At 43.6% G+C, this 14,725-nt stretch overlaps 1 protein-coding gene across 1 annotated transcript in view; it reads right to left on the bottom strand.

The window, feature by feature from the left end:
* brip1 (BRCA1 interacting helicase 1) overlaps positions 1-14,725 on the bottom strand; it is a 42,623-nt gene that overhangs the window by 14,318 nt on the left and 13,580 nt on the right. The window contains exons 8-14 of the mRNA XM_080772333.1: positions 13,681-13,902; positions 11,690-11,889; positions 11,391-11,523; positions 11,141-11,292; positions 10,339-10,522; positions 9,559-9,699; positions 8,350-8,511 (exon numbers count right to left, since the gene is read on the bottom strand). Coding sequence (XP_080628459.1) covers positions 8,350-8,511; positions 9,559-9,699; positions 10,339-10,522; positions 11,141-11,292; positions 11,391-11,523; positions 11,690-11,889; positions 13,681-13,902 — 1,194 coding nt within the window. The remainder of the gene's footprint in view (positions 1-8,349; positions 8,512-9,558; positions 9,700-10,338; positions 10,523-11,140; positions 11,293-11,390; positions 11,524-11,689; positions 11,890-13,680; positions 13,903-14,725) is intronic.

Here is a 14,725-nt window from a genome sequence, read left to right on the forward strand (position 1 = left end):
AAGGCAAGGAGCTGCTTGTCCAATGGGAGGGTAGGGGGAAATATTCATAAGGGTCTTGTACGCACGCGTGAACCTCTCCTGTTTACCTACAGAAAGAACAGCCGAGTCCAACGCCGCGTGAAAACACCAGACCACGGTGCTCTGAAAATAAATTCGGTCTGCGAGGTATCCACAGCACGGAGAACAGATGCGAACATGTAGACGAGACTGCTAGAGCGTTGATAGTTCCTCGCATGCCAGTGCAACTGCCCTCACTGTGATGGTGAAATGAAGCATGAGGCAGAATTCATCAGGCTGTTGCCTCCTGATGCAAGCGAGGCTCCAGGAAGTTCCCCCATTAATAAAACATGAGACAGTCGCTAAAGAGTAAGACGCGGCGTTACATGGACAAGTGCCACCCCCTCCCCCTCCCCCTCCCCCCTCCTCTTACACATGCCTGCAACTCGGCAAACTGTTTGTCCCGCAATTGCTTCCCAGTTCAAACTTGACCGAGATGTGAATTATTCATGCTATGTACTTTAGGCAGATCTATCCACTAAACAAAACAGCCATTATCTGGCAGGCTGCACTTGGAAAAGAAGCTGATTCCACAAGGAGAGAAAGAGGCTGCGGGCGAAGTTGCTCTCACTGATAAAATTGATGGGAAAGGGTCAGCCGAGTCAGCGTCTTAGATCTTCCTCCTGCAGCCGAACATTATTAATTTCTGCCCGGGAATGGCGGGTAACTTGATAATAACCCCAGCGTAACCTGATAATAAAACGCCAGGGCCCTTAACCCATTTTGGACTGCGGTCGATAAAAAAAGGCTTCTAAATCCTAACATTTTCCTGAAAAACCTATGTTTCTATGTCAGTGGTGCTCAACCTTTTTAATGTCAAGGACCCCAGAATTATCTCTATTGGGCCACGGACCCCCATTTCAAAATATGTAGTTCCAGGGACCCCCCAGAAGCAAATATTTTAGTTAAAAATGTTCGCTCTGAAATATATATTTAAAGATTTGCGCCACATTTTAACATTTAAAAAAAAAATAGCAGACCTACAATCTCGTAGCGCGCCACTCGGTTGTGCGCTATGAGCTTGTAGATCCACTATTTTTCAATAGCTAAATTATAACATAATGCTTAAAACACCAAAAGGGGTTCCCGCTCAAAATGGGTTAAAAGACAGGGACACATGCACGCACAAAGAGTCCTTGTGCAAACTTGTTTATATTCCCTGAGCTGTAATTTGTAAGGCCTTATACGAGAGCAGGGGAGGGAGAAACTCAATCCAGTCCCACTCTAGGTTACCCCATGGGTCGCTGGGGGTAATGGTCCCTAATGCTTTTATCTTACAGACGCTGTGAGTAAACATCACTCTGTGTCTGTCTGAGATGCTGCCATTTAATTACGGGCACATTTTCCGTATCCTTCATCTTGACAGAGCGGAGCCTGTGTCGTTCGGAGCTGTGCTGGAGCCGGTCAGAAGCAGGGTGACTGTGGGGCTGGGCTGGCCTCAGTCAGTGTGGACCGCCATCTAAATGTTCTGATTATTTCATCGCTTCACTCTTATGCAATCAATGGGTCATTAAGAGGCCAAACTGAGGAGACTGATTGTGATTCTACATTTTCACCTCTATGTGGGCAAAAATATCCAATTATCTTAGTGTGTGTGTGTGTGTGTGTGTGTGTGTGTGTGTGTGTGTGTGTGTGTGTGTGTGTGTGTGTGCGTGCGCGCGCGCACGTGATTCATGGTGGCGATGGGTGAGCACATGGCCATCATCACTAATTCAGGACCATTCTCTGACAGGCTGGTGTTTCCACAGGCCCCACGCCAGGTTGGCCGACCGCGGTGGGCTGCAGCAGGATGTAAAATGTCAATCTGCACAGTCTGCTTACGCTCAGGTGCACAAACACGACAGAAGCAACCCAAAGGCGTCATACAATTGGGTCACAACACCACATATATAACACACACACACATAACACACACACACACACACTCACACAATAGACAAACTCAAATAAAACCATACACTTGTTAGCGCATAGAAATAACAAATGCAAGATAAATTCAACACCAGTGATGCATTTCTTCAATCAGGATCCATGAAATGTGGGAAAGAAAATAAATGGCGTCTTATTGTGTCAACATGGCAAAAGGAGAGAAAAAACTTCAACATGGGCCTTATTTTAATATATAACTGGCACCTTTTTGTTGTAGTTTCACATACTCGTATCACCGTAACGTGCTGTGAAATACAATCGTAAGGGGACAAATCAGTTTTAAGTATGTATGTTTTAATATAATTCAAATTAATTAAGCAGTAGTAAAAAATATATATATATCAAATAGAATATATATATATATTTTTTTGCAATATACTTTATGTGCAGCATTAAGGCCCATTTATACATGTATGGATACTTGTGTCCCGTACTATGAATTCATTTCATTCATCTTCGTGCACGATTTCTGAAAGCTTACGGATACAAAGGTTACGTAGACGCAAGGTGCACTGGATGTATACATATGTATGTTACCGTACATCCACGTTCAGAACATATTGTACAAAAGGCCCTTTAGTCTAAACTACAATGAGGTATTAGTGTTAACTACAATGAGGTATGACAGAGCAAGCGACTTAAACGAGGTCAGACTGATCGGACAATTTCACAATCGGTTTGAAACTTTGCCCAATAAAGCGCCGTTAACCCATTTAGACCTGGGAACGATTCTACAAATGTCTTCTAAATCCTGACAGTTTCCCTGAAAAACACATGTTTCTATGTCAGCCGTTCTCAAACATTTTCATGTCAAGGACCCCAAAACCCCCATCTGAAAATATGTTGTTCCAGGGACCCTCCAGAAGCAAATATTTGAGATAAAAACGTTCCCTCTGAAAGAATATACATTCAAAGATTTGCTTCCACATTTTCGCGATTTTTCTAAAATAGCAGACCTACAAGCTCGTAGCGTGGCACTTGGTGCCGCGCTATGAGCTTGTAGATCTGCTATTTTTCAATAGCTAAAGAATAACAATAACATAATGCTTAATACACCAAAAGGGGTTCCTGCCCAGAATGGGTTTTAAGACAGGATCCCACAAGACAGTTGTAAGTGAGCAGGATTTACTAATGCTACCACTCACTAACAAGGTAAGGCATACGTTGCAAGCACTTGGCGCCCCGCCCCCCCCCCCCCCCCCGATTGATCTACAGTGCAATTAGCTTGCCAATCATTTCGTGACCCATCGGCGCAACGTTCCAAGTTGTTGCAGAAGAACACAGTTGCCCAGGCAACAACACACAGCTGGCAACGGGCAGCATTTATCATTCTGGTTCACAACGCACAACAAAACTTGAATAATTCATTGTAGATTTTATGGGCACAGTAGGTGCAATGCTCGGCTCCAGGCAGAGTGGGCCAGATCTCTTCAGTCCAACCGCGACAGGGTGGTAACTTAAGACTAACAGCGAGAGCCATTGGACTGCAAACCACTCTCGCACTTCTTCCAACCCCGCCATCTCTCCATCGTTCACTCCTGTGCATCTGGCTTCTCTTTATCTCGTATCCCTCCGTCCCTGGTGTCAGGGAGCTGTGTGGCGACACGTCGCGGCTCCACTATGTGCCTGTTGAATTATGGAGGGGGTTCCGAGGCAAGTGGCATTAAAGAAACATGCGGCCAGGCACCGCTGTTCGCTGGTGGCGAGGGGAAACGTGTTGTGGCGCCGTGAATTATTCAGCCTCCAAATATCACAGCGACCATCACGCCAACGTGTGTGGCGGAGAGAGTGGAGCCCTGAGCCACCTGGCACCTCCAGCCTGCCACTCCTCCTCTGCTCCACACTGGTGGTGTCAAAGTAACACAGAGAAGAACACGGCGAGCTGCTCTCACACGAGCTGACAGCGGCTGGAACGCCTGCTTGTTCTTATCTGTTCAGGCCGTCAAGCGGCAAGAAACGAGTCCATGGGACAATCTCACGCTCCGATTCCTTGAAACAAGGCGCTCAAGGTGTCACCTCACAAACCTGACTAGTTCTTCGCAGTGCTCAAGAGAAAGGTCCAGGAATACAACAACGTTCAGTGGTTATGTCCAAAAGGACGAAGGGCAACGGGGGTCACTTTTGATGTTGTAAAAGAATGTCTTCTGGAAAGTCTGACACTGTAAGACTCCTCTACAAACCCTCCAACTTAGCGAGACATACCACAGCAGCAGTAACCTTGAAGTTTCCACTGTAAAAGCTCATATAAAACATCATCTTAGCTTTAACTATCAGGACGGACATGCTACACTGGGCAAAGAAACTAATATGTACAGACACGGACGCACCCATACTGTACATACACACATTACACAGACCAGAACTATACTTATGAAGACTTTCTAATGAGTACATACACTCCATAAGCCTAACCGTAATACCCAATATTAAACCGTAGCCTAACACGAATATCCATCACTAAACCGAAGATTGCCCTCTGAAAAGTGGGGACTAGGGATGGGCAATTAATCGGCATCAGCCGATATCGGCCTTAAAATGCAATATCGGTAATAAAATATCGGGTTTAGCAGATATTTTATTTTATAATAATTATGTTGAAAAATAAAACGCCTTTTGTCATGATCATGAAGGCTGCAAATTCCATCCGTGTTTTCTGGGGAAGCTTTCAAAAGAGTCAACGAGTCAACCGTTTGTTTGGATAATATGTGCCAACATTTCAATAAAAAAATACTACATTCAAGCCGTTTATGTTACGGATATGGGCCAACGTTTCAATAACGGCGCATCCATAGTTTTTTCCAAGGTCAGTGTTTATAAGCCATTTTTCAGAATGGACAAAATTATTATAATTTTTTAAATACAGAATGAGATCATATCGACAATAATCGGTTATCGGCCATAACAGCAATTCATTATATCGGATATTATCGATATCGGCCAAAATGTCTCGTCGGTACACGTCCCTAGTCGGGACCAGCGAAAGGTCCTCACTTTGACTTTAACCTCTCAAAATGTCAACATTGGGAGGACATTAATGAACCCTCATGAGTCACCTTTAGTCCTTTAGTCCACCCAGCAGGAAAACATGCATGCATGCATGCATGCACACCCACAGACACAAACACACCGTGGTGCTTCGCCAACAGGGCACTCCTGATACCCAGAGAGATACCAAGGGCAGCATGTGTTGGTTTGTGCACTCACCCTGCAGTCCACTTTGACTTTGATATGACATACACCCCCCCCCCCCCCCCCCCCCACTCCACCCCCCTCAGCCCCGAGCCCCAGGCGCCAGTGGCGGGTGCGTCTTCACACAGACAGCGAGGCGACATCACCCCTAATGGCCCTTATCTTAATCTCCTTTAAAAGCATCTTGTATTTCCCCCAGATCTTTTCACCTCTCTTACCACGCCGCCATTCTTTTTTTTTTTCTCTTCATAATAACCCATCAGTCCCCTCCTGCGGTGTGTTCGGTCCCGTCCTCTCGTGGCTGGGACCAGACGGCCCGATGGCTGCTGTGGTTTTAATGGGCATTAACTGGGGGGCTGTTGAGGCTGAAGTGCTACAAAACCACAGCACCAGTGGGGGCTCTCTCAGGGAAAGTGTGTGTGTGTGTGTGTGTGTGTGTGTGTGTGTGTGTGTGTGTGTGTGTGTGTGTGTGTGTGTGTGTGTGCACATAATCATGTTTGTGGCCACACTTTGTCGGTCTGAAGATTTACAATGGAAACTTATTCAGCAAATGTGCAAAAGCCAAATGTGCAGCATGTTGGTGTTTATGTACTTGGAGGTACTGTATACTGTATTATACAGTGCATACAGCAGACATGTCTGACAGAGCATGCATGTTTATATGCTGTGTGTGTGTGTGTGTGTGTGTGTGTGTGGGGCACACGCGTGTGCATGAGAAACTGTCTGAGGCCAGCAGCAGACACAGCCTGGAGGAACGACACTCTGACCCTGTCGGCCTACTCTCTCTCTCTCTCTCTCAGCAGCGTATATATATATATGGGAGCTGATAGGAATCGCCCAGACACACTGAAGAGGGACGCCTGGAGATGACCCTTCCTGACACGCGCGCACGCCCAACCCAGACGCACGCACGCACGCCAGAAATATCACAGGGCAGACGGGACTCAGTGGCTCCAACAAGGCCTCCATGGGCTCCAATTAATACCCCAGTCCCTCATATCCCTTCATCTCCTCATCTTTAAGAGCTGACTGCAGATTAAATATTAATGCATCGCCATGGAGAGACACAGAGAGAGAGAGAGATAGACTCCTACACGGCCATCAATAATACAAAAAAAAATATGAAAAACGTATCCCACTGCACAGTGTTCGTTTTGCCGGCGTCACAGGCTGACAAAATGAAGGGCAAAAATGCGGAAAAAGCGTCGTCCCGAAGATTAGTGTTTCAGCTTCCCTTAAAAGAATTGCAACTGGATATCAGACAAAGGAAGCCTGGATGAAAATTCCAACAAACACAGTGGAGAGGACGTAATCATATTCTGAAAGGTGAAAAACGGAATGATAAATGCAAAGAAGATTTTCTTTGCTGCGTGTCACTCCCCATCTCTCTCCCCATTCCCTGTCAGTCTACGGTCCTATAATTAAAGCCCCAAAACAAATCTTTAAAAAAAAATAAGACTTGGTGTCATTTGGATGAAACATTTGACATTTAATGACCTGCTTTAAAAAGGCACTGATCCATGTTAGCAGGTTCTCATCATCGCCACTTTTTAAACTGCTTTAATGTCATTAGAGCTCAAAATTTGAGAATGCCTCACGCCAAACACGGACACACAGATAATGATATGTGAAAACCAGCTGGCCATCAAGACAGCTGATGTGACAACTGAGCTAGAGTGGAAATTAATTATTCATCGGCAAAAATGCATAACAAACAAAGGACGACAAAGTGTCTATCAGAGGGCCCTTAGAAGTGCCCTCATTAGCTGAAAGAGGATACAGTCAATCATGAGACAAAGGCGACATCTTTGGGATTCTCAGGTAGGCGTATTGTTTGGTAATGACCGGCTTTAACAATATGACATCATCCACAGCTCGTTATTAGTGTTGGAATCCGTCTTGTCCAGAAAGAAGAATGGGCAAAAAGCTGTCATAGATGCTAAATGCTTTTAGTCTTCACACAATGGAACTTTTGGCCTTGCCATTAAAGTGTGGTCTCTTACACCTCCTTGTGGCACAAAATGGAAGTGAACGTGCTAAACAACGACACAATCCAGGACTGTGTCACATGAAACTTATCGACTGTCCACCAAGTTTAATTGGTATGGAAACATAAGGACATTGTATTACAACTTAACACAAAGAACAAGAAGATCATCAATACTGTGTATATAACTAAACTGTGGCCAGAGACACACACTCATCAAAATGAAACTATTTTTTGCAATGATAATTGTATTTACTCCATGTATACAGAATAAAGATCACAAACCCCCCTGAAGCAGAGCCTAAAGATATAATTATAATATTAATAAACAAAAACTTCTCACATCGCAATACCGAAAGATAAATGCTACTACAGGAGGAGGTTGGGGAGGTGGAGACTGGAGAGAGCTTGATTGCTGACAAGCTGTCAAAGTGGAAGCAGTGAGAGATGTTGAGCATGTAATAGTGAAAGTCAGTCTGCTTAAAAAGACTAGTTATTATAGCCATTAGGAATGTGGGCGCATGTGATTGGAGCAGCTTGACACTTCCGTGCTTACCTCAACTAACAATACTCTATATCCATCTACATTCTATCTATCACTATAAACATAGAAATCATTTAAAGAATCCTGCTACTCAACTCATACAGCAAGAAAATGTTTGTTGACATGGAACGTATAGATTTCTAAAATATACAATTGTCAAAGAATGTATATTTAGCTCATTAAATGCTCTTATTTTAGCCCCAGTAACAACTAAGTGTTGTGGATGGTCAGTCCATCCACCACTTTAGTACCGTACCTTATCTCAAAAGCTACTAGCTGGATTGCCATTAAATGTGCACCTTCGTTATTTTGGTGACCAAAACAAACAAACCTTCCTCTACCGCCACCATTAGATCAAAATACCCACTTGCATACAAGATATCTTAAATCCGATTTGGCAGATTGACACAAACCTCACAGGCACTACTCCCTGGTGGATGAGCCCTACTCATTATGGTGACCCAATGGCATTTCCTAACAAAGACCAAAATGTCCCAACACTTTTCCTCCAGCGCCGGTCCCTAGAGTGAAGTTCCAATTGGGTGTAAGGAGCAGCAGGCAGTGTAGGGACTGCTAGTAGGGCTTCTACTGTAGTTTTAGTAATGACCTATGTCCACTCTTCACAGGAGGTTAATTTGGTTACCTTGTATGAAGGAAGGAAGCAGAGCACACCCTTGGCCACGGTCTGGCAGACGTGCAGCAGCAGGCCGCCCACTTCGTCCTGGAAGGAGAAGGTCTCAACATTCTGGAAGGTGGCAAGCAGCTTCTTGCCCTGGGGACCTGCACCCACAGTGCCCACCCACACCTGGGGAAAAGGGGGGAATTGAAACTTGTGAAGCGTTTTGGAAGCATGCTATAGAGATAACAGTGTTACACGGGAATATGTAAAACATATTACAAACATAATATGATCCTTATAAGGATCCCTGGCTAATAGGACTTATATGCCTTAAACCATTCTACTTGCCCTCTATAACTAAAATTAAATATTTGATTTATCTCGTCAGTTTTTCGCTCGTCGCTCCCGACATGTGTTGGCTTGCGGTTAGGGTTAGGGGTAGGTTGACGGTCTTATGACTGTCATACCTTTGGTGTGTCGGAACCAAAGCCTGTACCTGTGTGCTCCAGGCCTATGACATTTATTGAATGCATGTGTGAATAAAAACAACTTAATACTTCCTAAGGTTAATATGAGCATCAAAGCAATTTTATAAATACCTTTTATTAACACATTTTATTAGCACAATCCATAGGGCTGGACTGGCACACATGGGCAAATTACACATCAACCTATGACAGGAGTTTTCCCTATTGAGTGAAAGATTAACAATTTCTACGATAAATAAAATATTGAAGTGTTTTCTAATTTTAGTTATAGAGGGCAAGTATAATCTGTTAAGGCATATAAATCTTATTAGCCAGGGATCCTTTTAAAGGGTACATGGCATGTCACTTTGTATCTGTGCTACGTTTGTCACTGAAGAATAACTGTGTAGCGTCAAGCTATTTCTGTGCGAACAGTGAGTTAAGATCTCTGCCATGTTTTCCATCAAACCGCATACAATTGATTCCCTGACTTTTCCACGATGAAAAGCACACACTTCCACAAGCTAATAGTGTTCTTCTTTGACTTTCTATCCATCTATGTTCGTAATATAGTAGACACACACACACACACAGCTTTTAGTCACATGTGTGTGTATAACCGAATTCAACCAAAATTGGTTTTAAGTGTACAGTAGATCTTGCAAAATAAGAAATATCAATATTATAATATAGATTTTATTTCATGACTTGGGCAAAAAGAAACTACAAAGCTCAGCCTTTTGAAGCTCCGTCCACGTCTACTGACCTGGGACTTGCCGATGACATGGCTGGCCTCCAGCTGGATGGAGAATTTGACCCCTAATTCTGAGGCGAAGGAGGCCATGGGAGACAGCGTGCCTGAGGTTAGGACGATGGTACGTAACGATCCACTCAGGTCAGAGAAGGCCTGTGAGAGAGATGTATAGTACAGTATGTACACAAAAACAAAACAAGCAAGCCTTTAAAAAGGCTACAGTACATTAGACCACAATGGGAAATCATTCAGAACACAAAGGACCGTAGTGGCTAAGTGTGGTCTAGTGCAGGGATTCTCACCCCCCTGGTCTAGTGAACACAGTGGTGACCTACGCTACTGCACAGAACACCGGATTGCTATATCAAGTAAGTATCAAGTCACTTTTAAGAACATGATTTGAACAATCTGTGCGGTTTAGTGTAGCATCATGTTAACAGTTGTATTATTGTGATTTGGTCCAACAAACAGGAAGCAATTAACAGGTTACAGGTACTAGAGTAGGCCAGAGCAGAGACGCTCTTATACCTCTCCACTGCCCATATCTTAGTACAACCAATTAATGATAATTTCGCTTAATTAAGTGTAAAAAGCAGGTCGCATTATTATAAAGTGTGCTTTATCAGTTATCTTCGCTCTACTGGCCATGTTTAGGTAGTGGCTGTGACATCGGAAGTTACGTAATTTGCATTAGCGAACAATTCTACCCCGAACATCCGTCCATCTTCAACCGCTTATCCAAATAACGACGGAGACTTATGGAGCCTGCATGTGCCAGACCTAACCTCTCACCACAGCGGGGTTGAGGCACCAGAAGTTGAGCGTGTGGACCTGCGTCTTGACGCGGGTGTTCTGCCCCCGCCATCTCCCGCGTGAGGGACGGGCGAAGAAGCCATTGCTATCAGCGACGTCTGGCTGGACCTGAGTGGTATACGCATAGGTCTGCTGTAGGGCCACACGGTAGTCCTCAGCATACCTACACACACACACACACAAACACACAAAGACACACAGACACACAGTTTGAATCCATCCATTAGCATAGCATCAGATTCAAACATAAAAAATATCCAACATATGATCCACCCACTAGGGCTGGTAAAATATTAGATTTTCAAATATTTCTCAAATATGGGGGGAAATGAAAGATTGAATAGAAAATAATATTATTTGTATGTTTATAATACAATAGAGCACCGAAGTCTTGACTTCACTGTCAGTAGAGGGCGCCAGTCCACAGGTTTGTGTACTTTTAATTTGCATTGAAATCCCCATTTTAGATCTCTTCATATAAGAACTGTTTGAAAAATAAACCGATCATCCCGGCCTTTTCACTCATATGGATATGAAGCATCGACTGAAGGTGGAAATGTACAAATATACCCAAAGAGTAACACAATAAGCGCTAGAAACGAGTCAAACAACCCAGAGTTTACATTTCCGGGTCAGCAGGGTGGCTGCAGATGCCCGTCGCACAACATAAACTGACATGTTAATTAAGTTTTTTTTAAACTTAATTACATTTTTGGCACTTGACACAAATTACTACTGATTTGTGAGCAGAAATCAAAACCAGGCAGCCTGGAACTCTGACCTGCAGTTCTCCTTGAAGAGGTAGTTCAACACCATGAAGAGACCTTTGAGGATGATGGAAGTGTTTGAACTGATGATTTGAACCTGTATCTCTACCTCTTTACTCAGATGCACAACAATTTCCTCTTTCTCCAACACTGCTGCTAAACTTTTCTATGAGAAGGGAGAGAGAGAGAGAACAGAAGCTTTTTGTCAGGAAGTGGCAACAAGGCTAATGAGTTTGCAAGTAAAGTCAGGTGACTCCTTTTTACCTGCAGCATGGCAAAGGTGGCAGCAGTGATGCCCATGCCATGGAATATACCCAGGACTTCCTTGCCGGTCCACACTTTAGAGGACGTATCATAGCCCCGGTCCAAAAGCAGGCGTTGGCTCTCCACCATCCAGCTATGGAAAATAACCCCCCAAAAAACATTGAGTTTATTATGTAAAAACGTAATATTGGCACACAATATGTATGGCTTAATATTTAAAAACATAATATTGGTACACAAATAGATATGTATGGCTTAATTCAGAGTTTGTTTTGTATGTATAACGTCAGGTCCCTGACTTGAAGAGGCTGTAGCAGAAGGCTCTGAGCTGTTGGTGGTCAGCCTTCCGGATGTCGCGCGATACCATGCCGTCCAGCTCGTCCATGGCCAACTTCAGGTTGTTCTGGTCCAGCGTGTAGCTGGCACTCTCCCTGGCACAGTCCTCTATGTTGTGGGCTTCGTCCAGCACCAGGATCTGGTCCTTGAGGTTGATCTCCAGCTGAGGAACAGACAAATCAATGGCAATATTAATGCTATATTTCTAACCAGTCACCACTCATCAATACACTTCCAATGTTGTTCACAATGCTCTGACTTGGTCCGCCCCAATTCATTATATTTACAATTTTTACTTTAATACTTGCCCTCAAGGACAGTTTTTTTTCCAAGACGCAGAGCAAAGCATGTCTCTCAACGACCAACTCAGATTACTACGATGTAAGCCAAGATGGCTCGCCGTAGAGGCTTACAATTATATGTGACCTACAATTATTGGTACACCGGACACGTTTACGTTTGGTGGCGTCAATGTATAAGCAGTTATACAAAAACATAATACTACTGGCTCAAGTAAAACCGCATTCGAAACATTTGTTTAGTGAAGCACATGTTGATTAATCGATTCATCAATCAACGGACAATTATTAAAATATTTTTTTTTGTAATAGGTTCCGTTTTATAATACTATATTATTTACCACTTTCCCAAAATATGAATGCTCGTCTTTGTTCTACTATAAAATGTAAACGTTTACAGCTGGGTAACAAACATGTTGTCTGATCAAGGCATATTTTATTTATTAAACGCAATCATATTCTGATGATGTACAGTATATGACAGATGGAGTGCAATGGGGGAAAACATATAAACCCACAATCCATCCATAGGACGTCTCTGGAAACGTCATAGGGAATCCAATCGACGCATACATAGGACGTGTGTACACGTCCTAGTGCATCCTCAATATCAGGCCAGGAGAATATTCAGAATTTTGTCCTTTTTTTTTTGGTCTGACTCTTCACTCTACGGTCATATTAGCTTCCCGTTCACTAGCCTGTTAGCGCGGCGGAAAGAATGCCTCGTCTCTCCGTGGTTTTGATCTGATGGATATACTAGCACTTCATTTCTGCTCCTCATCCGCCTCGCGTTCAAAATATGAACGCTTTCTGGATCATGTATCGTATAAATGAAATCGAGAGCAAGGTAAGCTAGCAAGATATTTCTCCGTTTTTTTCTGGACCTAATTTTCCTATAATTTGGCAAACCTCAAACCAAATGAATCAAATCATTCTTGGTAGAGTACATTACCCACTCGGCCACTCCCTGCTTTGCTCAACAGTGAAGGGGTGGGATGGGGTGGGAGGTTCGGTAAGCCATTTGCCATTTCAACTGAGAGAATAGGGTAACAGGTACGGTCGCCCCTTTTCCATCTCGCCCCACTACTCTACCTAGCCTTAAATAACAAACATAATTCATGTTGGTGATTATATAAAAGGTATTATCTTAATTTATCATTAAGTTCACTCTGTATATCCACGGGCATAATAGCATGATGATGCCATTACAAAACATGGGCTACCGCTACATGGAAGAAATGTTTAATAAAACGAAAGTAACTTAATTAAGCAGACACCGTCTCTGTGTCATGTTATTCTTATAGAGATCGACTTCTATACAATTAAATAAATCTGCATACAAGACAATTTCAGATTTCAGAGAGGGAGGGAAATACCAAATTAACTGTTGACTACATTAAAACATTTTGCGGGGGCGAGTTGGTAAAGGGGCGAGTCGTTTGGTATTCAGAGAATAGTACCATGTAGGTCAGTCGATTCATGGAAAAGATTATCGACGGATTAATAGATTCATGAAAACTACTCATCGCAGCACTACTCTTCGTCAATGTGCATCTACTTATGTCACACAGACATTTTACTGCACACACACACTATGGGTGAGGGACAAATTAAACTTCTGAATCTTAGTATCCAGCAGACGTCCTTTCACTCACACTCTCCCTGATGAGGGGGTCCAGCAGGTAGTTGTAGGGGCAGAAGACGATCCAGGCTCCCGCCATGAGCTCGCGGGCCGCGTAGTACGAGCAGGCGCGCAGGCGTTCGCCGAGACGCACCAGGTCTTCGATGTCCCAGGCCTGGCTGAGCCCGTGGCCCCACTGCAAGGAGTTCTGGTCCTTCATCTTGTGGACGCCGTGGTAGTAAAGACATTTCTTGCCCTGGTGGTGGTGGTGGGGATCAGAGAATATTACTTTATTAGTGTAATCTAATTAGTGTAACTAGAAGTCTAAAGTGCCATGGGGGAGGGGGAAAAAAAGTGTAACGCAGAAACCGTGTCGTTTTTTGATGACGTTGCCCTACTGGCCGAAAGAGATGGCTGAAATGTGCCTGAATAATGGGTTTTATATTAACTGTACAATATGTGAAGACATTGTGGGCGGGGTAATTAGCCGAGAACCATGGCAGAGTAATCTGTGGAGTGCAGGTTGCTATTAACTAATAGCAGGGGTAAAGTTCCGTCCCATCGTGGCACAGACGAGGTCTTTGAATCTTTTGCGATGCCTCTGGCTTTGTCGGGCGGTCCAGTGAACACAATTGCCAATGTGTTTAGAGGATGGGAAGCCGGGCAGAGGTTGATCTCTGTCCATGCACTAGTGACTCCTGTAGGTTAGCAAGACCTACAGTATGGCTTGGGTGCAATAACCGCAATACCGTGGTTGTGTTAGGCATATCACAATATCGAGTTCATAAACACGATTATACGTTTATTAAAAGAAATATCCCACGATTGTAACACAGTGCCAATTGACTGAGGCACTACTCTCCCTCTTACTGCGCCACCATGCCCCTTAAATTATCATCATTAATATAACTATTATTATAATACAATTTCTTTCATTTAAACCTTTTTTTTAGGTAGCACTCAATACTGTGATTTACAGTGATTCATTACTGCGATAAAAACAAATCAGCAGCGAGAGAAACTGTGTCGCAAATGGTGTTCCTCCACATTCCTCTCCCGGCTGGCGACTTCATGTGTGT

This window comes from Protomyctophum bolini, assembly GCF_963924005.1.
Source record: "Protomyctophum bolini genome assembly, chromosome: 9".
NCBI classification, from domain to species: domain Eukaryota; kingdom Metazoa; phylum Chordata; class Actinopteri; order Myctophiformes; family Myctophidae; genus Protomyctophum; species Protomyctophum bolini.